Source organism: Mastomys coucha, unplaced genomic scaffold, assembly GCF_008632895.1.
Source record: "Mastomys coucha isolate ucsf_1 unplaced genomic scaffold, UCSF_Mcou_1 pScaffold21, whole genome shotgun sequence".
Classification (NCBI taxonomy): Eukaryota; Metazoa; Chordata; class Mammalia; order Rodentia; family Muridae; genus Mastomys; species Mastomys coucha.
In genome coordinates, this window is record NW_022196904.1 from 133,742,160 (window position 1) to 133,770,107 (window position 27,948).

The 27,948-nt window shown below is 47.4% G+C and overlaps 1 protein-coding gene across 13 annotated transcripts in view; it reads right to left on the reverse strand.

The window, feature by feature from the left end:
- Positions 1-27,948, reverse strand: part of Ppfia1 (PTPRF interacting protein alpha 1) — a 77,099-nt gene that overhangs the window by 1,355 nt on the left and 47,796 nt on the right. For 2 of the 13 annotated variants that reach the window (XM_031389027.1, XM_031389039.1), the window contains 17 exons: positions 27,803-27,938; positions 25,757-25,980; positions 24,583-24,814; positions 22,552-22,581; positions 19,700-19,851; positions 18,257-18,429; positions 17,841-17,934; positions 13,472-13,553; positions 13,182-13,382; positions 10,915-10,977; positions 10,421-10,447; positions 6,431-6,606; positions 6,238-6,335; positions 3,613-3,788; positions 3,028-3,096; positions 2,383-2,548; positions 444-514 (listed from right to left, as the gene is read on the reverse strand). In XM_031389027.1, coding sequence (XP_031244887.1) covers positions 456-514; positions 2,383-2,548; positions 3,028-3,096; positions 3,613-3,788; positions 6,238-6,335; positions 6,431-6,606; positions 10,421-10,447; positions 10,915-10,977; positions 13,182-13,382; positions 13,472-13,553; positions 17,841-17,934; positions 18,257-18,429; positions 19,700-19,851; positions 22,552-22,581; positions 24,583-24,814; positions 25,757-25,980; positions 27,803-27,938 — 2,158 coding nt within the window. In that variant the 3' untranslated portion in view covers positions 444-455. Of the gene's footprint in view, positions 1-443; positions 515-2,382; positions 2,549-3,027; positions 3,097-3,612; positions 3,789-6,237; positions 6,336-6,430; positions 6,610-10,420; positions 10,448-10,914; positions 10,978-13,181; positions 13,383-13,471; positions 13,554-17,840; positions 17,935-18,256; positions 18,430-19,699; positions 19,852-22,551; positions 22,582-24,582; positions 24,815-25,756; positions 25,981-27,802; positions 27,939-27,948 lie in introns of all 13 variants that reach the window. The other 11 variants (XM_031389026.1, XM_031389031.1, XM_031389033.1 and 8 more) reach the window with 11 other exon arrangements.

A 27,948-nucleotide genomic window follows, 5' to 3' on the forward strand; every position in this document is an offset into this window, starting at 1 on the left:
GAAGAAGAAGAAGAAGAAGAAGAAGAAGAAGAAGAAGAAGAAGAAGAAGAAGAAGAAGAAACAACAACAGCAACAACAACAACAGCTGCTCCTGCAGAGGACCCGAGTTCCATTCCCAGCCCCCACCTCAGGCTGCCCAAAGCTATACATAACTAGTTCTAGGGGATCGGACACCCTCATTTGGACTCTTCTGGCACCTGCACTCACACATGCACATACCTACTCATGAACACACACAACACACACAGAGAGAAAGCAAGGTTTTCACCCTCTGTGGTCACTGTCCACCACCTGTGGCACCAAATGTCAGGAGAAATGTATTCTTTCAGTTCCCAAATAACTGAGGTTGGCTCTCATGGTCCAAAGCTGCCAAAGCCAAGTGGACATGAAGTGACCCGCCTGGGCTATACTGGGGGTGTCTGGAGCAGCAGCTCTCTACTCACCAGCAGGAGGCTCTAGCAGGAGTAAGTCCTGACTGTGGCAGAGTCCAACCTCTGTGCTCCGGACACACTACCTGTCTCCACAACCATGGGAGGAAGCATGCAAACACAGCGTGCAGTTAGTGTTAAACTTCACACAAGGGGACAACAAAAAAGACATTCCACGCTAAGAGGACTTCTGGAGTGGTGGGAGGACAGCCTGCTGTGGGGAAGGAGCCAGGCAAGAACACCATGGTGGTCCAGAAGCTCCCTCTGAGAGCCTGGAAACTGGCAGCTAACTCAGAAGCAGCAATGAGCAAGCATCACAAATCCAACTTAGGCGCTCATATCAATGACAACTATGACAGGGACCACCATGTTTCTCCTGAGACTGTACCACAGACCTTACACAAGAATACTACACCTCCAAGCATCCATAGGTGAATCCCAATCCCAAGAGGCACTCTGGGAAGGGCTAAGGCTACACTCCTAAGGTGGGGGGCTCTACGAAATGGGACAGAGGTAAAGGGCAGGGTGACCAGGACAGTGGCTTCTCTTAGGAAACCAATGCCCAGACTCAGTTTCCATCAGAAACCATGGAAACCACTAAGATGCTGGTTGTCATTTAATAAACAGCCAGCATGGCTTAAGAGACAGAATGGGCCTATGTACAAGGAGAATGCTAAGTTCCCACAGCCACACTCTCGGAGATAGTGGGACAGCTGGCTTAGTGGAAGGAAAGCCTGCCATGAACACTGCATCTTAGCTTTCCTCCCTCAGATGAAGTTCTCAGCACAGCTGGTGGCCATCAGATGCCTTCTCATGTGAGAGTAGAGGAAGCCACCTCCACACCCTAGACTCCTACGCCTCTTTCTAAGCTTCTTTCTCTCTAAGCTCCCATTCTTAGAGCACTAGTGCTTGACTGAGAAGTGTGGCTTATCACAAGGAAAGCCTGCATGCACCCATTCATTCAGCCTGAGCTAGGCTGGCACAGCAAGCTCACATTGGTTCTTATGAAGTTGCTATGAGCAGACAGACCGGACCTTCCCTGAAACACAATACTGAACCATGGCCAAAGAAGCCAGAGCTTTCTACCTGATGTGCTTTCCAGGAGTCCAGCCCAGTGAAGCAATGCCCCTGTGCATGCCTCTGGTTTGTGTAGTGAGACCAATAATCCCAAAAGAACATGGCTAATCCATTACCTGCACTGGCAAAGAGGAGCCTGCCTATTAGGACTATTAGGTTTGGCTGCTTCCAGTATGTGGCTGTCAGTTATTAAAACCTCCTTAGGAACACACAGCATAGCCAGAGGGCTTGCTCAAGAACATGCCTGCTCAAGGTCATGTGCCTTCTAGCAGCAAAGTTCTAGGCGAATCTCTGACTTCTGTCCTGTCAGAAGTCTGGGGTCCACTCTGTCAGCTGTGCCCCACCATCTCTGGCTGGGGCCCACCTAGTTTCAGCTTATCTTCCTTGTCCTATTAACAGGGACATGACTAACAGAGTGGAAAGAGGTGGAAACTGCATTATTTACAATTTGCTTGGGCCAGCTGTTGTAGCTTATGCCTGTAATTTCAGCATTCACAAAGCTGAGGCAGGAAGCTTACTGTGACTCTGAAGACAACCTAGGCTACTATAGTAAGACCCTGTCTTAGGAGCAAGCTGTGGTCAGAGCTTTGGCATGTAACACAGAGCAGGCACATCTGTGCTGCCTGTCAGGTCTGATCTCACAGCATGGGCTCTCCCCCGCCCCAAGAACAGACAGTATTAAGCCTATGGAAAACAGGTTAAGATTCAATCACATGAGGCTTTTCTTAGTTTCTGTTACTTTGGTGGTTAATTGTGACAATTCAATGTTAGGGTTAGCTGAACAACAAATACACCTGAGCATGCAGCTGCACTCCAGTGCCCTGGGAGCGGCCAGTGCCCACTCCCCACATGTGGGGTTGCAGGGCCCACTACATACCGTCCATCTGAACCTTCTTTGGCTGCATAGAGGGAGATGACATAGAGGAGGTGACCCGGAAGTTTGCAGGCAACGTCTCTGCAGAGCCAGAGGCCAAGCCGCGGATGTCCTTTGGTCTGAACTTCTTCCTCCAGGAAGGTGCCCTCCTGAAGCTTTTGTCATCATCCTGGCAAACCAAGGAGACAAATGCCAACTAACAGTAATCACTCTTGCTGACAGTAGTGGTGTGTGTCTTAAATCCCAGCACTCAGGAGGCAAAGGCAGGTAAATCTCTGTGAGTTCGAGGCCAGCTTGGTCTTATAGAGGGAGTTCCAGGACAGCCAGAACTGCCCAGAGAAACGCTACCTTGAAACAAGCACAACAAAACAAAAACCATTCCTTTCTGGGCTGGGCATGACAACCAGTAGACAGTGTCAATGCAATTAACTCTCTCAACACCAACATCTGTATACATATATATTTGAATTTATGTCCACACTCCTTAAGTAGATTCCCCACATGGTTCTATATATGTTGAAATGGGACCCATTCAACACCCATGAACACATGTGTAGGCTAAGCTGAGCTTTGGTGATCGATTTCCAGCCCCAACACAAGAAAAACAAGCAGACCAAACAGAACAAGACCATCAGGCTGAGCACTCACCTCATCAAACCTCCGATCAGTCCCTGCAACCAAAAGGTTGTTGAATTCTCTTTCCAAGACAGCTCGAGCCTAAAACAGTGAAAAAGCCACCAAAGCTTTCATCAGTTACTAAGAAGGATGCTGGCGTATCCCACTGCCAGGGACACCCTGACCCCCGATGGAATCCAAAAATCACATCTAATCTGTGGGTGGACTTGAGGGGAGAGGAGCCATAGTAAGTGCTATGCAGATGGCTGGGAGTATGAGCTAATGTTGGTATTCTGTAGAAAAATAGAAATTGCACATTTTCTTTTCTTCTTTTTTTTTTGAAATTTCACATTTTCAAATATGCTCCTGAAGCAAAGAAAATTAAGTAAAGCAATTACCACAAAAGTGAAATTAATAAAACTTCCATGTAGTATACTTGAAACAGAAAGCAGATGAAAGGGTAGCACTAAGCCTCTGTTGACTCGCTATGGAGCTACAGAAAGTCTTCACTAGCTATGCAATGTTAAGCTTTCCCTGAACTGGAGGGGACAAGTGAGCACGTGCAATCAGAACTCCTGGAACACAGGCAGGATACAAGGCTGACAGCGCTGGGGTCACCTGTGTATTCTGCGTTGGAATCTGTAACAAGAGTGCCAGGGCACTAAAATCGAAAGTCTCGTCCAAGGCCAGAAGTGCGCCATGAACACCACTCTCTATTAGGTTGTTGGCATATTCCTTAAGGCCAATTGACAGGATCCAGCGAATCACTCGATCATTGCTCCACACAAGCACATCTGCAAGAGAGTAAAAAAGAGAATAAAATAACCAGCAGCACAGGAGAAAGGGTCCTGGTACAAATCCTGACCTTGCACTTCTGAAACAGACCCAAGCTCCCAATGCCAGCATTACAGATACCACAGCCCTCACATAGGAATTCTATCCGTGCTACTCTAAGAACCCACTGGAAATACGCCAGGGAACCCAGGGGGAAGGCACAGAACTCACTCCACTTCCAGGAATAGAGTGGAGTCACAGCCTACAAACCTGAGGACCAAAGCAGATTCTTCCCATCACAGACAAAGCCACCTCCACACACTAGACACTTGCTCAGTCTGCATGTTCCGGCAGCTACACATGGAAGGCAGTTTGCTGGGATGCTGGACACCCCCACCCCCTCCTCCACAAGAAATATGCAATGACCCAGGCAGGAAGCCAGGGCAGTGTTGAGGAAGCTCCTATCAGCTCTTCAGCCCATGGTCCTCAGTCTTCTAGGGTCTCTTCTGTAAAGCTAGCATATCTTGCATTCAAACTTTTGCTCAAGGTGAACATGATTATTTTAATTTACTTTATGATGTGCCTTAGTTACAGTTACTACTGCTCTGGTTGACCATGATCAAAAGCAACCTGGGGAGGAAAGGGTTTATTTCACTCACAGTTCTGCTTAACAGTTCATGATCAAAAGCAGTGAGGGCAGGAACTCATGCAGGGTAGTAGGAAGCAGGAGCTGATGCAGAGCCCATGGAGGAACACTGCTTACTGGCTTGCTCCCATGGCTTGCTTGCTAAGTCTGCTTTCTTATAGAATCCAGTACTACCAGAGTGGTGCCTCCCCACCCCCGCCCCCCAATCAATCCTAATTAAGAAAATGCCCTGCCGGGCGGTGGTGGCACACACCTTTAATCCCAGCACTTGGGAGGCAGAGGCAGGCGGATTTCTGAGTTCGAGGCCAGCCTGGTCTACAGAGTGAGTTCCAAGACAGCCAGAGCTATACATAGAAACCCTGTCTCGAAAAACCAAAAAAAAAAAAAAAAAAAAAAAAAAAAAAAAAAAAAAGAAAGAAAGAAAGAAAGAAAGAAAGAAAGGAAGGAAGAAAGAAAGAAAGAAAATGCCCTACATGTTTTCCTATGGCTGGATCTTATAGGAACATTTTTTCACCTGAGCCCCCCTCCTGTGCAATGACTCTAGACTGTGTCAAGCTGACATGAAACTATCTAGCCAGCATATGATCCAAATACCTTCAATGTTTTTCTCACTTATTTTCTGAAGACTGAGTCTCTCTTTGGAGCCTCAGTTGCCCTGAACTAACATCGTCCTTCTGCATTATCTTCCTGGGTCCTGGGGTCACAGACATATGTCACCACACCCAGTACTCAGAGAAACTGAAAGAAATTCTCTAGCACAGAGGCTCTGGAGGCCACACCTTGTAATAGGTACAGTACTCCATTAGCACTAATGGAGAGCTAAGAATAGTCAGTCTAAAAATAAGCCCAATCGCTTCCTGTCAGATGCAGGAAGATAGAGAGCCACAGAGAACAGTGCAGCAGGTTCAACACTTGGCTCCCCAGTTGCTGCTCTGAAAAAGAGGCCATTCCCAGGACTCGGGCAACAGTACGGGACAGATTGCCCTTCAAATGTGCAGTTTGTTTCCGTTTTTCTCTTTTGTTGTTGTTGCTGTTGTTTGAGACAGGATTTCTTTAGCCTTGATCGTTCTGGAACCCACTCTATAGACCAGGCTGGCCTCAAATACATACATATCCTCTTGCCTCTGCTTACTCAGGAGTGCTGGGATTAAAGGTGTGTACCACCGCTGCCTGGTTACCTTTCACCTTTTTTGTATTTTGTTTTTCTTATTAAAAACAGAATTTCTAGGGCTGTGGTGAGCAGCAAAGATTAACTGACAGAGACTAAAACATCCAGTGCCCATTCAGTTCAGAACCACTGCTAAAATCATCCATGATTTCCTGACTTCTGAAACTGTCTCTTCAAGCAAGTAACTGTCTCCATCACCTGGGGCTGCAACAGGGAGGAAGGACCTAGAGGAGAGCAGCCATCCTACAGCCTGTTCTGCTTCTGTATGTCCTCCCCATCCCCATATGTTGCTATCCTCCAAGAGCAGGCTGAGGGTAGCCTCAGGGCCTCCTGCCTTTCCTGTGGGGTCAAGACCCTTGAATACTCCACATACTTATCCCAGAGAGTATGCAGCAGACTCATCACTATTCTGCATTTGTAAATATCAACACACAGGACACACAACCAAAGGATAACACACTAATATCATAGGAAAAGTACCAGAACTGCACAGACAAGCGCTTTATCACTCCTTCCCATCTTCCTCAGGTTAGGCCAGTGCCTCCACCTAAAGCCTTCCAGGATTCTTCCTAGTGCTGCTCAGAAGATGCTCCACCCCACTGAAGCTGGAGCATGGACAGCAGAAGCCAGACCACTGCCCAGGCAGGGAACTCACCTCTTGTCTCATTCTGACTCTCTTCTCTTTTTCTTTCCAGTTCTTTTCGGTCATAATTCAACCTTCTCAGGCACATAATTCCACACTGGAAACTGTTTCTGTTTACAAAGACACAACAAAAAGAGATTATGTGGAGCTAGCAACAGGGCAAGCAAGCCTCAGTCAGAGAAAAGCACGGCGAGTGTCCACTTGCCTGTGGAAGCTGTCAACCATCTTCAGCTGCCCTCGCAGGTCTTTCTTGGTCAGGTGGTCCAACATCCGGGCATCTACAAGGCACTCCATGAAGTAGCTGCGGTACTGCGGCAGGCCCAGGCTAGGCAGCCACTCATTGCCGATCCACTCATGGTTCATGTCCCCATATGCTAGCGTCTGCTTTTAGTAAGTGGGTGATGTTAGTTATGGACTTCAAATCAACCACATTTTCTGAAGACTAAACTAATGACAACACTGGACTTGGTAACTCCTGGGCGATCAATCTCCCATCCCCATCACTTAAAAGTTAGTAAGTCTTCAGACAAAAGGAGTCATTAAAAGTCTAGGGCTCACTGCTGAGTTAACCTATGTAAACAAGACACAAGGAAACCACAGCCAACTGCAGACCCCCTTCTGAAAAGCTGTTAATGCAGCAACTAAGAATGACCACGACTCATGAACAAGTTTGAAGGGCAAGCTCAACTTGGCTCATTAAAATTATCTCTGGCTGATTTTGACTTTGGTTTTAACACTTTTTCAAAAATGTTTATTTAAAAATCAGCAAAAGTTGATTAGAAAAAAATTTAAGAGACAAATCAATAGCTAACAGGATTCAAAGACAAATGCACAACTATAAATAAGACATAAATACTCCTTCCAACTAAAAGCACAAAAGAGAAGAGTGTTTTAAAGTAGCTTTTCCTTGAAAAGACTCAGCATGGTACAGATTGAAGCAGCAATTATCAATAACTTGGTCTACTCATGCTTCCCAGAATATCCACCTGACACCAGAACACTTCCCTTCTTTTCTTGAGAGGGTACTACTACCATGCTGCCCAAGACAGGATGCAGAGCCTCACACTCTATCCCACAGCCCAGGTGCTCTCAAGGATGGCACATTACAGTCAAATTTCTGGGCTGCTCAGCTTCCCAAGTTGTGGATGACAGTAGTCGCACGGCCCCATAACAGATCCAGATGTGTTTGGCGTGGTATGGTGCAGACTGAACCAGACCTCATATATAACAACCTGAGCGACACCCCAGCTCTCAATATGCTTAGAAGCTAAACTGTACAGTATTTTCTGACTCAAAAAACTGAATCAGAATCTATAATTCCAGTACTTATGAGGCTGAGAGGTCTGAGAACTGCAGCAAGATGAAGGTTGACCTGGGCTACAAGGCAAGATCCAGCTGTAAAGATAGGTGGAAAAGGGGGAGAAAAAGGAAACCAGCAGTTGGCCAAATACAGGGTCACATATCTATAGTTCCTCCAACTATTCAATAGGCCAAGATGAGATGGCTGTTTAAAGCTGAAAGTCAGAGGCTATCCTGGGTAACACTGCAAGACTTTGTCTCAAAGGGATAAATAATGGCTAAGAACACCTAAATACCTTCCAAACATTTGTAAATTAACACACTTCCAAAATAACAGTGCAAGAATCTGTAATGCCATCAAGTCAATCAACAACATACTAAAATAATACCTGATATTGAAAGGCTTATTGTCATGGGAGCATAATCTGGATCAACATTTGGGGAAATGAACAGGGAAATTTTGCATAACAAGAAACTGGAAAAGCACAGGGCACTGGTGACAGGTGCCTTTAATCCCAGCACTTGGGATGCAGAGGCAGGCGGATTTCTGAGTTTGAGGCCAGCCTGGCCTATAGAGTGAGTTCCAGGACAGCTGGGGCTACACAGAGAAACCTTGGAAGGAAGGAAGGAAAGAAAGAGAGAGAGAGAGAGAGAGAGAGAGAGAGAGAGAGAGAGAGAGAGAGAAAGAGAAAGAGAAAGAGAAGGAAAGAAAGAAAGAGAGAAAGAAAGAGAAGGAAAGAAAGAGAAAGAAACTGGTAAAGCATAATACTATCAAAGACACAGAAACACCATGTGAAAGGCTTTCCCCCTTCACTGCGGAGAATTCAGCATTCTGGGAATAAAGTGAACCCACCTTCAAGCAGCACAGAGTACCTGAGAAGAGGAAAAACTGAATGATTATCCACAAGAAGTGTAGCTGTGCCCTCACTAACTACCAGCACTGAACCACCAGCACAAGGCAAGAAGACACACAAAGCCAGTGAACAAGGAAGGAAGTCAGTCGGTCATTCACAAAAGACAGGACTAACTGAGACAGGAAGCTGCACAACAGCCCCCAGACCAAGACACAGGCTGTGCTAGGCAGTATGAACAGGGGCCCATTCCTACAGACTGAGAACCAACTGGAAACCTAGGTTAAAAACCTCACTTCTAGTGACTAAACAGTCTGTCCTGGGGAAAGAGAACAGGTGACTTGATGCTGGGAAATGAAAACAGCCTCCCTCCACTGGTCACCTGCTCCAGCCAAGCCAGAAAGAATGAGTCAGACCCAACAAGGACACTGAAGCTCTACTAAAAGAACTATTCTATTACTGTCCCCAAGCACTCTGCATCATCACAAGATGTTACTGTCTATCAGCACGGGGACCCTCAGCTATTTTCTGGCCTGGGTCTGCCTTCTTGGAAGGGCAGAATGAGAAAGATCCTATAAAGAAAGGGCCAAATGAGGCGGCACTGTCCTGTCTGAATGCTTCCCATGCACACCAATCTTCTTTGTGATAAGCTGCAGCAAGACTCAGTCCAGGAGCCCTTCTTTTCTCCTAGGATGCTGAGGTAACCTAGGAAAGGGAGGCACACAGAGCCAGATGCCCTAGGACTAAGGAAAACACTGCACCATGCAGATACAACCCAGACTCAGCAAAACTTAGGCTAGGAAGAAGCAGGGCCATGGCCACACCGACTGTTGATGGATCTGCAGTGTCCCACAGGCTATGTGGGAGATCAGGCTGAGGCCTCTGCCTAACAGCACAGTTGGGAAGAGAATTGTGAGGGAGTGATACAAGGCCCTTCTTTCACACTCCACTGCAAAGCGTGCTGCTCACACTTCCTTGCCTGAGACAAGCATCTGTTTCTACAAAGAACTGGAACCATTCTGCATGGACATGTGAGGTTTCCTGTGATCATCAGAAAATACCCAGCTGACCACCCTGACTGCCCATCCTGTAAGGAGCTGCTAACTAGGCTGAGTAATGGTAGGGAGAGGCAGAGCACATCAAGAGCAGTGGAGCGGAGCCCATGTCCTTTTTTTCTGCATCACAGTGACACTGATATAGAGGGAGGCAGCTGCCTGTGGCTGGGAAAACTGAGAATATTACTTGTCCAGGTCCATAGCTCAGTCTCAGCAATGAAGGCCGCTGAAATCCAGGGACGTGTCATTCACCTGAGCTGCAAAGCACTTAGAAAGAGTTCCCTGGGTGCTGAAGAACTGGGGACTGAGAATGCAAACACAGTGAAGAGAGCACAGTGGGCAGAGGCACTTGCCAACAAGCCTGAAAACAGAGTTCCTCCCTGGAGCCCACATGGGGAAGAGAACTGACATTCCTTCCTTGTTCTTTGACCTCATTATGGCATGTGCACAGAGACACAGATAAACACAAATACCTAAATGTAATAAAAACTTTAGCAGGAAAATGCAAACACCCATGAGACAGGAAGAAGCCTCACATCTGAGAATTCCCCCACTGAGATCTTTAAATCTATGCAGCATTAGGGTAGCACTCAGTAAGACACAGAGACACAGGAAAGGCATCATGTCTTTGAGGTTTGCACATTTCTCACTTTTTCTACCAGGAGATCTTGAAACTAAAGTCACTCCAGCAGGAAATTCTGTGTGCACTCTTAAAAGGTGTGGTCTCCTGTGTGAGGGACCCCACACTGACAGAAGCCTGTGCTCATGAAGAGCCACCACAAAGGCTCCTGTGAAAATGTTCAAAGTTGTCCATGAGACGCTGCCAAGCCTGCTCTAGGCTTGTCTAAGTTTTCAAACCATTAACCGCATAGAGCAGACTGGGATTCTAAGAACATCCAGAAAGACAAGTTCCATGCTTTCCCACCCCAGAAACTTTCTGTTGCCACACAGTAAAGGTAGGTAGGTAGGTAGGTAGAGAAAGACGCCAACCTGAGCCCAGCTTCCCTCCTCGTCTTCCTGATGTTACATGGTTAGGAATGCAAAAGAACAAACCGTTAGTGTTTGTAAGCTATGGTAAGGCAAGCAGGCAAACATGGACGGTTGGACATGTAAGCATGCTGGGATTGCAGCAGCATGCAGTCTGTGCAGCACCAGCAGCCTGGGGGTTTTCATGCAAGAAACACACCCTTTCCATGCCAGCATATCAGTAAGAGGGGTTCCATTATCACACTGGGGTGCTAAACTGAGCTCTGTTCCCAGGGCAAATCAATTCTATCTAAATGAGCATGTTTGTAGCAACTCTAAGATCCTGGAAAGAAAAACTAAAGCAAAACAAACTCCAGTTTGTATACTTAGTTGATAAGCTAAGAGGGGACATGTCCGTGAAACAACTGAACATTAAATCTCATTCCCAACAGAAAGGCCAGAGCCCAAGCTGGTCTGACACAGCACGTGCCCTGCGAATGCAGGCTGCAGTGACTAACCGTTTGTGGCGTGGCTGTGAGCGTTTCCATCTCTTCATGTGTCAACCAGACATTTCCTGTGGTCTAAGGTACCCAGTGCACCAGCCATATCCCGGGGCCAGGGAAGCATGACAGAGAGGAGAGGGCACACAAATAAACTTCAGGCACAGGAGCCTGAGGGAAAGGCCACTCTTCACAGAAAATGATAAAAAGCCACATCAGCCCAGCCCTTCTGCCAGCAGCTACACTCTGCCAGCAATGCTCAATGGAGAAGAGCTCACAGCTTCCAGGGCTGGGCTGCTATGTCTGCCCCTGGGGTATATAAATAAAGAAAACAACACCCCCTTTAGACTTCTAGAAATGTTGGCTTTCTCAGAACTCTGCTCACTATCTTACAACAATCACACTGGACTGGAGGTGGGGCTCAGTGCCAGAGCTGCCTATCAGTGCAAGGCCCTGGGCTTTATCTCCAGCACTTCCTAAAGGAATCCTTCCCACAAGCAGCCTCATTCAAAGAGCAGCAGAGGGCCCTCTTCCAGCTGGCAGGTATACACCAGGGAACTAGCCCAGACAGGCCAAAATTAACCATACCATGTCCTGGTTGTCTCCCTGTCACAGCCAGAGACAGGACCAAAATCTACATGCTTGTTACTGGAAGTTCAAGGGAGGAATCTATGCCTGTGTCTGATAGAGTGGAGGGAACACTTCCAAGCTAAGACCGTGGGAGCTCCTGGTACGAGCACAGTGGAGAAAGACTTTGGAGGGGTCTCAATGAACATGCCTTTCTGACATGAAACTACCAGGGAACAGGAGAGATTGTGGCAACAAATACCATTCTCTGGATAAGAGCTCTGAGCCACAGCTGAAGTCAGAACCCAGGGTTCACCCCACAGAGAACAAAAAAACTTCAACACTTTAAAGTAAGTTTGGGTTAGGGTGAGGCCTTAAGCTATTGCAAAAAGGTATGTCTCAAAGCTACTTGTGGTTTTCTCCAGAGTCACTCAAGCTAAGTCAGGAGTACACCCATGTCACCCTTTGGTTGATTTTTACAGAGAAAAATTATTGTCTAGTGAGAAAAAAGTGCATTCTCTAGTGACCAGGACAACTGACTGGGTGGCAGCAGCTATTCCTCACTAGTACCATCCAAAGGTGCTCTGTAGAGCTAGCACTTCAGAGAAAATGCAAACTCCTTACATGCTGCCACGGAGCCCATGCCAGGGCAGAGTTTACAAGAGAGAAGGAGCTGGATGTCAGTGAATTTTAATTCAACAAAATAAGTCTAAGTCTTCTTTCCTTGTTCTATGGTCCAGCATGCTGTGCATGATATATGGTGGGGAGGGAGTACTGCAGATAAAGAGGCACAATCCCACAGACTAGCCATAGGCCCAGGCCAGCAGCCACCCCTGTCGAGTAAGAGATCCACAATCCCCATTGTTGCACTGTGAAGAAGTCACAGGGGAATGTGTAACCTGCTCTGCAAGTTGCTCATTCTGTGTGAATGCAAATTCCAGTTCTGCATGGTCAGGGGTCATCAGGCATGAAAGGCAAAAGGCAGGAAGTACGAGTATAGAGTATATATTCCTCAATTCCTGCCCAGAAGCCCCCAGGACAACAGGTACAATAAATGCATGTGAGGGTTTTTTGTTTTGTTTTTAAATAATTTATTTTTATTTTTATGTGCATTGGTATTCTGCCTGCATGTATGTCTGTGTGAGGGTGCCAGATCCCTGGGAACTAGAATTACAGAAAGTTGTGAGCTGCCATGTGGGTGCTGGGAAATGAACCCAGCTCCTTTGGAAGAACAGCCAGTATTCTAAACTGCTGAGCCATCACTTGTGAGATTTTTTTAAGGATCAACTTCTACCTTTAAACACCTTTCTTGAGTTTTTTCTAGACAAGCTTTCATTTTTCACTTGAGTAGGGTCTCAATATGTTACCACTGCTGGACTCAAAGCTCTGATCCTCATACTCTCACGAGATCAAATGGGCCTCGTGTTCAACTTCAGCCAAGCTTTCATGAAAATCTTTGTCCAATGCCGGGGATGAACCCAATACCTTTCACATGCTAAGCAAGGACTCTACACAGAGCTATTATACCCTAGCCCAAAATGCTTGCTAGTCTTGGGTCATCCAATTCATATAAGCAAAGTTCTAAGGCATCTGCGGTCATGTTAAATGAGACCTTCTGGGGCTTACAAAGACCTATAAGAAGCAGGTTAAGTGGTCTGCAGCCTTCCAGTGATCAGTCCTTCCTTCCTGAGCACAGGAGCATGTCACTGGAGACTTACCGTCCTGGATGTGGGTGGGGCAGAAGGGCTAGTCAGTGACATTATTTCTTGGATGGCCAGCCGCAGCTTCAGCCTGTGCAGGGGGTTGCTGATGCCGATCTCCCGCTGGATCTCGGTGTCTGACAGGGCTGACATGATGGCACCACTCTTGACGTTTGCACGGCAAGCAGCCACATACCAGGCAGGCATCCCAACCCAGAGCTAGATATGGGAACAAGAAGGCCAGAACATCAGGCAAATGTGAGAGGCCTCGGTGAGTTCCTGTAATGCAGCCTGTGAAGAGGACTCACCTCCAGCCACACCACCACTGTGGGCCCATCCCACTGTGCAAAAGGCAACCCTTGCCTGCGGGCCTCCTCTAGCAGCTCATGCCTATGAGGGAGACATTCAAAGGAACCAGTTAAGTAGACATTTTTGACAGGTTTTTAAAATACAACAGGTGCTCACCACTTTCCTCCAGTTTCCAGCTGCTGGCACCATTCATAGCATACTAGTTGTGTTTACTACAGAATGCCTGCATGAGAAGCTGGCTGAGCCCTTTACCCCAGAGAATCCCACCTCTTCTGAAAGAATGACCACCAGCCTACGTGACTCCCAATAGTCCTCATATCTAAGTTCATATAGCACAAGGGCGAAACCTAGGCACCACCCCCCTTCACCCTGGCCAGAAAAAGAGTACATGCATGTTGGCAGATGGACACCTAGTGCTGAGTATCCTTACACCTACAAGAATGGTAACCCCACCCCCAAATTGCAGGTAATGGGGTGCACCTTTAATCCCAGCATTCAGGAGGCGGAGGAGGGTAGATCTCTGAGTCCAAGGCCAGCCTGGTCTACATAGTGAGTTCCAAGACAGCCTGAACTATATATTGAGACCCTGTCCCAAAAAGAGAATGGTTTGAAGCCCTGGGGAGCCAGCACAATGGGCAAACTGCATCCTAGCACACACCAGGTATGACTTCTGTTCCCACACACAGGTTCTTTCTCAAAATTACATTTCTCCCTGTGTGCACATGAAGTGGCCAGAAATTCCAGAATCTTTTTTTTTTTCTTTAAAAGATTTATTTATTTACTTATTTAATGTATATGAGTACACACTGTAGATGTACAGATAGTTGTGAGCCCTCATCTGGTTGTTGGGAATTGACTTTAGGACCTCTGCTTGCTCTGGTCGGCCCCGCTCGCTCAGGCCCAAAGATTTATTTATTATAAGTACACTGTAGCTGTCTTCAAACACACCAGAAGAGGGCATCAGATCTCATTACGAGTGGTTGTGAGCCACCAAATAGTTGCTGGGATTTGAACTCAGGACCTTGGAAGAGCAGTCAGTGCTCTTACCCACTGAGCCATCTCACCAGCCCCAAATCTTTTTTTTTTTTCTAAAGACAAATACTTCATGTGAGATCCAGCTCTGTAAAACTAAAGCAAACTCCCAAATCCTGGCTCATAATAATTGCCAAGAGAGGGGCTTTCCCTCCTGTCACAATGTCACAGACAACTTCAAGCCCGCCTTCTTCAGTCACTGTTGGTGCCTATGGCTAATGGCTGCTTTCCGTCACTACCTTCTGGTTAGGGGCAGATTCCCAGGGCAGCAGCACTATTTAGTGTCTCAGGCAGAGTCAAAATAGTACTTCTAATCTGAGGGACAGGGCTACTCATAAACCAGAAGAGACAGACAAGTGTGCTCATGTGGAGCTCAGGAAGTAAGGGTCTGTGGGACTGACACCAGCCCTGGCCACAGGGAGGGAGCCAGTGTCTTGGGGCACCAACTGGGGACTGTGGGACTTTCTGCTTCCTCCAGACAAACTCTCCTCAAAGACAACTAGTATCACTTATCAGAACAGGCAGAGAAGCCACAGGAAGCAGCATGGTCACTCCTTGCAGATCAAACCCAAATAAAGGCAGAAACTCTTGAGGACACAAGGCAATGCCCATTTTGGGTATGTGGCTTGGCCACAAAGTTTCTAAGCTAAGTTCACACTGAATGAACTAGGTCCTCTTCAACTGAGACGTTTGCCAGGACTTCTGTTATCAGTAGTAACAGATCCAAGCAGAGAATACGTAGCTAGCTAAGCAAGCACATAGCAGCCCTCAGACCTTGGAGTCTGCTGTACCCTTAGGGTGCCCTAAACTCCCTCTAGCACTGGAAAGAACCTTTACTGGTTCTTAGAGCCATGCAGCAGCGGGAACAGTGTAGAGGCAGTAGGAACCAGTCAGACAACACTGAGGGGCAATCAATCATAAAAAGCAGGACCTAAAAAGGTGGCTAGCAGTGGCTTCCCTCTGCCTTCTTAGCCTTCCCTATTGGGCAGTTTGTAACTTTATAGCTCAAACACAGCCATGACAAGGCTTGCACATTTGAGCCCCAGATTTCTTGAGGGGTACACATCTCTCACCAATCATATGTCATGAGACATAATGTCAGAACTATAGACATGGAAGATTAGCTGACTTCAGCCTGAGATGTCTTATGAGAACAGTACTACTTCCCTCCTCTCCACTGCACCTGAGAAATGAGTTTGAATCTTCAATCACACACTCACAACATGCATTATACATGCTCAAGTCAGATCACACGTCTGCCCTTCTGCACCCTATGCTCACATTCAGAATCACAAGTAAACTGATACATTGGGGAAATTTAGATTGTTTTCTCTCAAATGGAATATAAAACCTCTAGAGGGAGAAGAATGTGGTGACACAGCTGTCACACACAGCCTTGCTGTTTTCATTATGGTGTGTGATGTGAAATGGAACACACCAGTGAAATCTGGGGGCATAGAGGTTTCCCACTGCCGTTCCAGGAGGCAAGAGGCTGTTTTAATACCAAGTTTCATACTGCCAAAACACAACTCCCAAGGTTTCTCAAAACATTTTACTCAGTTCAAAGACAGCAATATTCCAGATCAAATTAGGATGGTAAGAGGTTTCTAAAAGTTTCCATTTGCAGAGTTCTGAAGTTTGGGGAGCCCCCAGCACTGCTATTGGAGCCTGGTTCTTACCTAGGACACTGACAGGCAGAGCTCAGAGACTGGCAGTCTCAACAGTTCAGCCAGCACCACCCCAGGTGCAGTGCACTATCTGCAGAGCCACCCAATCAATCCTGGCTCACAGCCTTCTTTTCCTTCTGAGTTCAGCTGTCACTTGTGGTCTACACCCTCTGCCTGTTCTTTGAAGCATTGTTTTAGCTTATCCACCTGCCTCGCTCACTGGTTCTGAATGCAGCAAGCTTCCCGACAGTCATTCTCTGCAGAGAAAACCCACACACTTCTGTGCCCCTGGAGTCAAACAGTAGTTCTTCTCTTCAGCACAGAGATTTAGTTTGCTGCCCTTTTTTTTTAAAACTCTTTGTAAACCAAGGGTTTTGCAAACTATGTGCTTGTTTTACCACACCTTTTACCTCCAGCCTTTGAAAACTTAGTACAGAATTGGTATTTAATAGGTTACAAAATCTTTTAAGATTTAGTTATTTTATGCATAAGTGTGCTCTATCTATATGCACACCTGCCCACCAAAAGAGGGCATCAGATCCCATAACAGATGGTTGGGAGCCACCATGTGGTTGCTGTGAATTGAACTCAGGACCTCTGAAAGAGCAGCCAGTGCTCTTAACCATTGAGCCATCTCTCTAGTCCCCAGCTCCAAATTCAAAGTATGTCTGTGATAAAAGATCACAATCTACCAGAAAACACAGAAGGCCATTCACATGGACCCAAAGGAGTAACTGTGGCTGCCTCTATAGCTCATCTGTTTAGGACTATTTGCAGGGCATAGAGCTATTTATTTGAGACTGGGTCTGATGTATCTCAGGCTGCCCTTGCATTCACTATGTAGCAGAAGATGACCTTGAACTTCTGATGCTCCTGCCTCTACCTCCGGGATTTGACATGTGCCCAGTTTCTACAGTGCTGGTTGAGGGCCTATGACTCTGTGCACTTTAGGTTAGCACACTACAGTTGAGCCATATCCCAGCAGAGTTATCACTTTTTAAGATAACCACCATCCCATTTTAATACTCAGAAAAACTATCCAGGGTGAGCTGTTGTGACTTTCATCTTACAGATGAAAATAGGCACAGGGAACATGATTCCCCAGAACTACAGAGCTGACCTGAGCAGGGTAGGATTCAGGGTTCTGGAACATGCCATCTCAACAAGACACTTCCCACAGTGGCAGGAATCCAGGCAAATGCCTTCTATGTGTCATAAATGCTCTCTCCTCCAGGAAGTGTGGGTTAAAAAAAGGTTGTAGTTTCGTGAGTGCGCGCGCGCTTGTGTGTGTGTGTGTGTGTGTGTGTGTGTGTGTGTGTGTCAGAGAGAGAGAGAGAGAGAGAGAGAGAAAGAGAGAGAGAGAAACTTCCATCTTTCATGTATGTAGGTATACTCCAGATACATGCAGAGGCCAGAGCTAAATATCAGGCATTTTCCTCTTTCATTCTCCACACCACTTTCTGAGATGGGTTCTCACTGAACTTGGACCTTGTCCATTTGGCTATTCTGGCTGGCCAGCAACATTCAGGATCCTCCTGTCTCCATCTCCCCTGCCCTGTATGGAGTTAATTCTTCAGAAGGCTGTGCACACACACAGCTGTGTACAGAATTTGAAACCTAAACACCATTCACCCTAGGAACTGGAATGGAGACACAGTGATAAGCTTACTTTTTCTGAAGTTTACGATTTTTCTCAGCTTGTCCTCCCAATTTGCTGAGTCCCAAGGCATCTTGAGATGAATTTTCTGTCTCTGAAACACCAGCTACAAGGAAGCAGAGGCCCCAGACTAAAGTGAATCAACATGGCAGAGTTAAATTTAGGTCTGCTCTCTAAAGGCAGAGTTAAGCTTAAATACCCAAGAGCTATTTCTGACCAAACAGCCCATAAAACTACTTAAGACAAGACACCTGGTGTATCTTAACTGCTAGCAATTGCTGTTTGGGTAGTATCTGCAGACTCTTTGAGGGCCCACACTCCCTAGAGATCGCCCAGTAACATGGTGGCATGTGGGAGATGGGCAGACCCAGAAGGCACCCAGGAATGCCCCACACCCTTGTTAAAATGCTTACTGTAAACCTACCAACCTTGCCCTGGTGACTCCTTGCCCAGTGGACCAGGCCGGCCCTTTTCCTTCTTCCCAAACAAGCGGCCAATGGAGGATTTGATGCCCTTCTTCTTCGGGGCTTTGTGGAGGGAGTCCTGGCTACTATTACTACTGCTAGGGTTGCTCACGGGACCATCCTGGGAGCCTGTGGAGCTTTAGGGAAAGAAAATGGACTTTTACCGGGAGCTGTATCACAACATAAGCACTGTAATACTTTCCTGGGTTGTTTTTGAGACAGGCTTTCACTCTAGCCTAGGCTAGCCTGGAACTCAGGGCAACCTTGCCTTAGCCTTGAAATCACCAGGCTTATAGCTATGAGTCACAACATCCAGCCAGCCACTCTACATTTTCAGTATCTGCTCCTCAAAGTTCCTAAGATACATCAAATCTCTCACAGTATGCTGTGCAGTGACACAGGCTGCCAGATGCTCAGAACAAAGGTTGGTTCTGAAACCCCAGCTTCTTTAGGACTTGACATACCTTTTTTTTGTTTTGTTTTGTTTTTTTGTTTTTCAAGACAGGGTTTCTCTGTGTAGCCCCAGCTGTCCTGGAACTCACTCTGTAGACCAGGCTGGCCTTGAACTCAGAAATCCACCTGCCTCTGCCTCCCAAGTGCTGGGATTAAAGGCGTGCACCACCACTGCCCAACGACATACCCCTTAAGAGGAGGCCTGGCCTCCAACTAGCTGACAAAGGAGGTCTAGACTCAGTCAGAGAGAGTTGCTTGCAGGCCAGCAAATGAAGGAACAGCAAAAAAGAGATGCCCATGGAGACCAGAGAAATTAACTGCCAGTCAAGAAGGATGTTTATTACCTGCAGAGCTGGGTGAGAGTTACCATTCAAATGTCCTCCCCAGTCCTACTTAGGACAGCATAGAAACTCTACAAATGGCCATGCAATGACTGTCTATCTCAGCAACTAAACAGGCTCCTATTTTTCTGACAGGGAGCATTAATAAAGAGGTGGGGAAAACATGGACTGCCTAGCACGTTGGAGACCCATGAAGGCCAGAGATCAGGGGAAACCAGGCTGTCCGTAGCATGGCATCATCTAGAACCACAGAGGCACATATATGTGAGCAAGGCTGTGACATCATGGAGTACCCTTCTTTACAACATTCCCCAGACAGGACCTTCTACTGGAAACCACCTGGGCCAATGTCAGTAACTTCAATTGAATAACCTGAAATCTTTTTTTTTTTGGGGGGGGTGGGAGGGTTCCAAGACAGGGTTTCTCTGTGTAGCCCTGGCTGTCCTGGAACTCACTCTGTAGACCAGGCTGGCCTCTAACTCAGAAATCCGCCTGCCTCTGCCTCCCAAGTGCTGGGACTATAGGCGTGCGCCACCACCGCCCGGCAATGTTCTTAAACCCCAGACAAGCACAGCTCTGCACAGGAACTGCTGTCCTCAGCCCTGCTCCTTACTTCCTCAGGTCCCTGATGTCCTCATGGCTGACCGTGTGCAGCGCGCCCTTGTGCATTCTGTCTAAGCGCAGGGGCCTCGGGGAGGAGGGAGGGGAGGTTTCACATTTTATCGTCGTCTTGTCGTCTCGTACCTCTTCTCTGGAAGCTGGCAACTGAGGGCAAGATAATGGCAAGAACAGTGAACAGTGTAAACCTCAACTTAAACATCTATTAGCCACTTTCTGCTAGCACAAGAGAACAGACACATTTTTTTGTTCATTGTTTTATTCTGAGATGGGACCTTGTGCAAGCACTACCACTCAGCTTCCCCAGTGCCTGCATCACAGGAGACACCACTGTGCCTGGCTGAAGGGCTGCATTTTAGCTCATACCATCTTGAGGACTACAGCATAAAGCAATGTAACTCACAGCCCATCTCCCTGGGGAAAGTATGGAGCAGGCAGGCACAGGACACTAACAACTCCTCCCTGTGGTAGTCTGGGGACATCAGAGGCCAATGCCAAACAAGGTAGCGAAGACCTGATCCATGTTATCAACCTTATCCTAACCAACACAACAGGGCAATCAGCTGTCACTGACCCGGAGTTCTGACAGGCTTCCTCGGGTCACTCCGAGGGAACCGATTCTTCCCCAGCAAGTGGCCAGCACCTTCCTGTCTGGGGCTTGGGAACATACAGAACAGCTTGAGATCGTGAGCCACATCCATGTGCATGGCTGCATTTCTGGGTGTTTGGACTGTGGCTATCTGTACAAGCACATATGCAGCTTAAGACCTTTGGTTTAGATAGAATAATTCTGCGTATGTCACTAAGGTGGCCTCATGTACAGAGGCTCCACAGCCGTGAACAGCTTCACCCAGTTTGGGTCCTATGAATCTGTTTGCACTGTCTGGTTTCATGAAGCCTAAGAGGACTGGCAGCTGACTGCTGGAATGGCACTAAGGGGCACTGGTCCCACTATAGCCCATCTGCTCAGCATCAGGCTGCCTCAGCTCAGGACACTCATTATCCAGTAGCAAATACACTCTACATCTCCTTGTCTAAGATCTCAAAACAGCAGCGGGCATCATGGGTCTGAACCAGGCTCTGAAGAGCACATGTTAAGCATGTAGGAAGATTCCATCACCTTCTCCTTAAAGCTACCATGGCTAGAAACGTTGGAGGAAATGTTAACAGCTAAAAATGCAATTGGTGTGTAAACACAAAGCAAAGAATGAGCTCAGGAGCAATCCATTTGATGGGAATGTGCACTATTATGTTCTTAGGCAGAACCTCACCCCACAACAGCTCTCAAGACCCAAAATCCTACCAGAGACTAACAAATGGGCCCCCTGTGCTCTTTCAAGAAGGGGTGGCACTAGGACTCTTCAATGAAATTACCCTTATTTGCCAGTGATACTAAAAGAGAGGCAGGGTACATCATAGTGCAGCATCTAATCCAAGCCTGGCTCTGTATATCAGGTCTCCATGCTGGAGTGGAGTGTGGCTCACACACAGCTTCCTCACTGACATAAGCCAGTGAGGCTGAGAGGATCACCATGCAGGGCAACTGGAGAGTTGTATCACTGCAGCCACCTTGTGAGGCATGGTTTCTTTGGTTGGGGACAGGGGGTAGGGATGAGGTGATCTTGTTTTGTATCCCAGACTGTCTTAGAGCTTGTGACCTTCCTGATGTGCATGGGCACTGTTTGAACAGCACAGATACATAGCTTTTTTTTTTAAACTTAAGATAAAATGGCAATAAGACAACAGACCACAGCACCATCAGGGACATGCTCTTTGGCAAACATCAGTGGCAGGTGGGGAAGGAAGTCTCCACTGCTCTACCGTGCAGTCACCTAGGAAGTTTGGTGACAGGGCAGGGCTCCTTGACTGGAGCATGGAAGATCAGAGGTAGAATGTCTAGGTCAACCACCAAGAGCTACCGGCAGCTCTTCCCAACTTTGCCCAGCAAGCTGCACTCACACCGACTTCTAGATAGGCCAGGGAATCAGGGCAGCTGGCCAAGGGTAAAGTGGTCACCAGCTCAGCTTTTGAAGTCAGACAGATCTGTATACACACCCGTGCCCCAGACCACGAGACAAAGGTTTCAGCTTTCATGCTGATAATGGAGTAAATATGATGACCTGTGTCCCACAGAGATGCATGCAAGAGTTTAAGACAATGGTTCCAGTGTTCGGGAGGCTGAGGGAAGAGGATTGCTATGAGGTCAAGGCAGATCTAGGCCACCCAGTGAGTTCTAGTACAGTCTGAGCCACGGATTAAGACCTTCTCTCAAAGAAACAAAATTGTTAAAAAACAAACAAAAACAAAAACCAAACAAACAAAAACGATGCGTTGGCCACACACTAGGCCCATGGCTGGCATGAGCATGAGCTCACTGTGGGCCAGCCCAGCCTTCCCCAGAGCATACCCCTGCAGCTCTGCCTCGAGAACTCTTAGTTTCAATTCTTTTTTTTTTTTTAAATATTTATTTATTATTATATCTAAGTACACTGCAGCTATTTTCAGACGCACCAGAAGGGCGCATCAGATCTCATTATGGGTGGTTGTGAGCCACCATGTGGTTACTGGGATTTGAACTCAGGACCTTTGGAAGAGCAGTTAGTGCTCTTACCTGCTGAGCCATCTCACCAGCCCCTAGTCTCAATTCTTAACAGCAGACAAGCATGCAACAATCAGACACAAATGCTTCTGCCCCAGTATTTCAGGGACAGGCTTCCCACATGACCACCATCATGACATGCAGGGTCAGATTAAATACTGCTGTGAGATGTCAGTTACTTCTCTATACATCACAGTAGTGTGTCACTCATGGACACACAGGGTGTATAAGGTCAGCAAGTGATTTACCTGTCTCCGGTGCTTCCTTAAGTCACTAGGCTGACAGATGCGTGTGAAGAAAGGAGAGAGAAAGCAGGTTTACTGCACACGTGGGGAAAAGCCTCAAGGACCAGGGAGGCCAACTGCTAAGCAGGGCCAGAAGGACAGACACAAATGGGCACTGAGAGGAAACATCATTGGAAATAAACATTCTCAAGGCAGTTAAAAATGATGCAGATTTCCCGGAGGCAACACTAGTTGTTACTTGGCTAAGGCTGAGTCTGAACATAGGAATGCATTAAAATCCAGTGGACTTCACTGAGCCAGCCTCTGCAGCTAGTTACAAACACATTGGAATGTAATAATTCCTCCAGGAGCCATTACATTATCTGTTATAAAATCAAACAAACCTGTTTTGAGTTAACCATCTACTGGACATTAATGTAAAATCTCAACCTAGAATTTTATTTACAATTTTTCAAAACTATGTTCATTGTTTAAAGCAGCAAGAGCAAAGGCTCCCCTGTGAGAAAAATGTGTGGAATGTGGGGTACCAAGGAGAGCCTTTACATCTTACAGTATGCACAGCTTCTGATGAGAGGTCATTGAAGACAGCAACTGGCAGCTGAGAGCCATGTGACACCAGAACCAAAAGAGGCTGTGCCTGTACACAGCTCCCACAAGTATTACACGAGGTTTGTCATCTCTGCATACAGGACACCCTCTGCACACTCATAGGCCACACACCACTTCCTGCCTGTGGACACATGCAGGATACACAAGTAACAGAGAACAAATCCTTAACATGTAAAAGCCCAACAGTCCATTCTTCCAGCATGTTGCAGCAGATGTGCACTTGGGTGCCCAGTCATCTGCAGGCGCTGGAGGAGGACTGTCTCAGCATACGGTGCTAGACAGGCAGACAGCCAGGCAGGGATCTGAGGTCAGGATCCTATAGAAGCCGACTGACAGCCAGCCGGTCTAAGCTGAAAGAAGTTATTCCTAATAAGTGTTTGGAAGGAGAATGAAGGCACAGACCACTCCATGATAGGTAATATCTTACCCACTACACTAGTGACACTTACTACACCGTGCATCAAAACACAACAGCCTATGCCATTGAACATGTCACTATCGTGATTCCACCATTTAATTACATGGACACTGCCAGTGCCATGGACACTGCAAATGAAACCAGCAGCAAAACAAGTGCAGCAGGGCAGGAAGGTGGCCCTCAAGAAGTGCAGCACAGCAGGAGGCTGGCTCACAGAGCAGGTCTGAGGTCAACATGCAGGCTCTTGGAACCACACCTACAGTCACTGGGTGTCCTGAGATCCCCACACCTGGTCACAGAATTTCCTGGACAAAAATGGCCCAAATGACCAGTCATGATGCTCATGTTCTGGCACCATAGCCCATGGGTCCTTCAAGTGGCCCTTGTGCCTCTAGGCTTAAAAATGCCCTTCCTGGGAAAGGCTAAGGGATGCCTTTGTACATTTTAAAAAATGTGCTGGGAATGGAAGCCAAGCCTGGCCCAGGCTAAACAGAGTTCCTTCCACCACTGACCTCCATGCCAGGCTGTCTGTACCTCTTTCCACATGCAGCGTCTCTCCAGTTACTTCTGCTGGAAACAGGCAGCACGGTCCCTTCTGGCTGGCATCAGACCTCTGCCTAGCATCCCACAACTAAGTGATAATGTGCCGGCCAGGTCACTGAAGTATTTTATATTAACTATATGATATATATGTATATTATATTTCATATTATGATTTTTATATTATAATTTATATAATTAACTTATTATATATGCTAACTTACAAATTTACATTACTGAATAACTAAATACTAGTTAACTTAAAAAAAAAAAAAAGACAGGTTCTCATGATCTACCCCTGGCTAACCCAACTCCCTACACAGAACAGGTCAGAGTCAAATGCACAGAGATCACCTGCCTTGGTCTTTACTCCTACAGCTTTTATAATCTGGAACCTATTGGAGGAAGATGTGATTTCCATGTGTAGCCCTTCCCCAGCAGGCTGAAGTAAACAAGGCCCCACTTACCAGAGTCATGACACCCAGCCTGTCCACCTCCCGGGCAGGACTGTGAGGTACCCTTCTTGGTGTGGACCGACCACTGCCTGGAGGAGAGGAGCCAGCAAGCGAGGAAGCGGGGTAGGGGGGGATGGAGCTCATTGATCTAAAACGACCAAGATTGTCCAAGCTTCCACTGCCCACTCTGCTCTCAATCTCCTCTGCCCGCTGCTCTGTATTCTCCTTCTCCTCTTGTATCAGCCTAAAAAATAAACAAGGCCATACTTCATCAGGAAGCCCTGTGTGTGTGTCTGGGGTGGGGGGTCTTAGGTGTGAGCCCAGCAGCTGGAGGCTACAGCAGGAAAAAGGTACCTTCAAGACCAATCGGGCTACAGCAGGAGACCCTGCATCTAACACAGAACACTGATAATATTTAGCATTGTCAGACTCCCTTCCTCCACTGAGAGCTACAATGTTCCTGTGCTCCTACTTAACACAGGTGAAGGTATGCTAACAACTGGGTGGCAGAAGGAAACCCAACTGCTTCTGGTCCAACAGCATGCTCATTACTCCCTCACCTCACACACCAGCAACCTGCATGTCCTACGTCTATCCATTGAGGAACAGCTCTCAGTAGCAAGGGAGTAATCTGGGTCCTGTTTCTTTATGCACGGAGGGACATAAGAGTTTCATTTCCCCCAGTGTGGTGCGGGGAGGAGGGTAGGCTGCCAAAGCTAAAGCTATCTCAGAACTCCAAATGTTCTGCTGTAGGAGGCTGTAAAGGGGATGCTCATCTCAAGTACACCATACTTTCCCAAGAAAGCAAACTCCTGCAAGACTCCTCTCTTGGGTTTTCAACTGTACAACATCCTAGGTCTCATCATAACACCCTACCCCCATACAGCATCTACCCCAGTTTCCTCTGGTTGCCTCCCAACTTCCTTCCTTCTACCCTCACACCTCCACAACATCCACTCCAGTCTCATCCCCATCTTCTTCCACCTTCTACTTTCTTGTTTGCTGCTCTTATTTTGAAACAGAGTTCTACATAGTCCAAACTGGCCTCAAAATTACTTGTAGTTTAAGATGGCCTTAAACTACTGGTCCTCCTCCTTCCACCTCCCAAGTGCTGGGATGACAGATATACACCATCGAACCCTGATCGTTCCTTCCCTGTGCCCCCTATATATACACAGATATGCACCTGATCTCTTTGTTGATAGCATCCAGCTGCTCCTGAAGCATCATGGCCAGGGTCTGGGCATCAGCCTGCCCACTGGGTGACAGCAGGTCAACCGAGCTGAGCAGAGTATCTCCGTCATCTTCACCATCAGACACATCGACATCACTCTCAAATGCCTGTGCCACATTTGCCAAGACGCTGGCTTGTTGGGCCCGTTCCCAGTCCTGTTCATTGAGGGTCTGCACCTACCAACAAGAATACTATGTCTCAGCAAGCAAGAGTGACAACAAGAACCCTAAGGGCAGGAAAGGCTGCTATCAGAAATGTCAATGTTTTAATTCAGTTCAAGGCTTTGGGAAGATGCCTATGCACCTCAGCAGCTGCTGCTAAACAAGAGGCACCTGACAGGCAGGGAGGCTGGGCACTGTGGAGCACACTTGTAATCAAAACCCCTGGGAGGCAGATGCAGAGAAGGATGTAGATTTGGCGACCAGACTGGACACATGCTGAGCCTGTCTCAAAGTGAGAGAGCAAGTGCACATCCTTTGATAGCAATGCCTCGGACATTCAGCATCTATATTCAGGTCCCCTGCTTTTGTGCAAAGAAACAGGAAGCCTAGAGCACATTGAAGGGACGTGCTCAACTACCATGGAATGATGCTCTGGGTATGAGCTTCCCAAGCCTGGTATTGATAAGCACCAAGAAAAGCCAGAGGAGGAAAGCAAAGCAGGCACCTGGACACAGCCAGTGGCCCACGATGGAGTTTCCAGGGGAAAGGGCTATACAGAGAAGAGCCCTGTTGTGATCACAGCCCACAGCAGCCAGTGTTAAATCCACTGGGTAGTTAATGAATGCTTTCCCCTTTCCTCCAGAAGACTATATCTGCTGTGGCACCCTCTCTCAGCTGGTTTATCCTGAGATAATACAGCCCCCATCTCTCATCTTGAAACACAGACAGAAACTGTAAAACCTTACCCTGCCCCAACTTCCCACCCAGCATCCCATTTCCTTGCCCACCAGCAAAACCTCTCCAGCAACTGCCCATCTATTTCTGTTCCTTCCTCTCCACTCCCAAGGGTTCAAAGTGGGCAGAGCACCTTCCTCCAGAAGAGCTGCTCCAAGGCAGTGCCAACTGGCCCTTACCAACTGTCCTGCCCTTCATTCACCTGCTTGTCCATGCTGTCTGCATGCACAGGCGCTGGCACAGGCACAGGCACAGGCTTGGCTGCTGTCCTCCCTAGACAGGATTCTCATATGAGCCCAGTACCCACCCATCCTGGCTTGTCGACACTCACGGTGACAGCCTGGTTACTCTAAAGTTCAGGTGTCCATGGTACCCATATCCTGCCTCCTGCTTCTTATCCTTGGCATACACTCTAGCAATTTGAAAATAGACTTCTCTCTCCAAGTGGAGGATAACTCTTATGGTTCCCATGTGGTAACAGACCACGCCTCACAGTTATGGAGGAAATATGCCTGATATCTTCCCAGACCAGGCAGTGAAGGACCTGGGCTTCCTCCAAATGTCAACTCGGGGAGTCCATGCAGGTCCATCAGCAAGGGCCTCTCTGTCGACACCACATCTACACTGCCAAGACTCCCTATCTATAAGCTCCCTGAGTCCCTGAGTTATGCTGCCTCTGACTCCTGAGGCCTTTGAACTGCATGTAGCCATGATATCAGCATAAAACTTCAAGGTTCTGGCCACAGAGCACTACCTAGGTACATACTATACTGTTCAATGCTGTAGTTGTGCACTTCTCTTGACCTCATGGCAATCCTCCTACCTCAGCTTCCTGAATGCCAGGATTATAGATATGTGCTGTGTCATCACATCTGGCATCATTTATTCTTATTTACTATTTCAAGTATGTACTAATTAGCATCAACTTAAAGGATATCTTATCAAAAATTCTGTTCTTAAAGAGAGAACTAAAACCAAAAAGCAAGCATACCCTAAAAGCAAGCTCTTAGCCAGAAAAGCCAAGGAAAGGAACATGGGGGAAGAAGGAGACCGAGAGTCTGTCCAAGAGGAATAGGTGACGTTCCGCAAGCGGAGGCCTTGCCTTGGAGGGCTCGTCCCGCAGCGCTGCCAGCCGGCCCTTCTGGGGGCGCCGCAACACTGCACTGGTGCTGTAAGCATCCACATGCCCGTCTGCCACTGAGAACCTGAAGTCCGGGACGCTGCCCAAATGAGGTCGGCTGAAACATG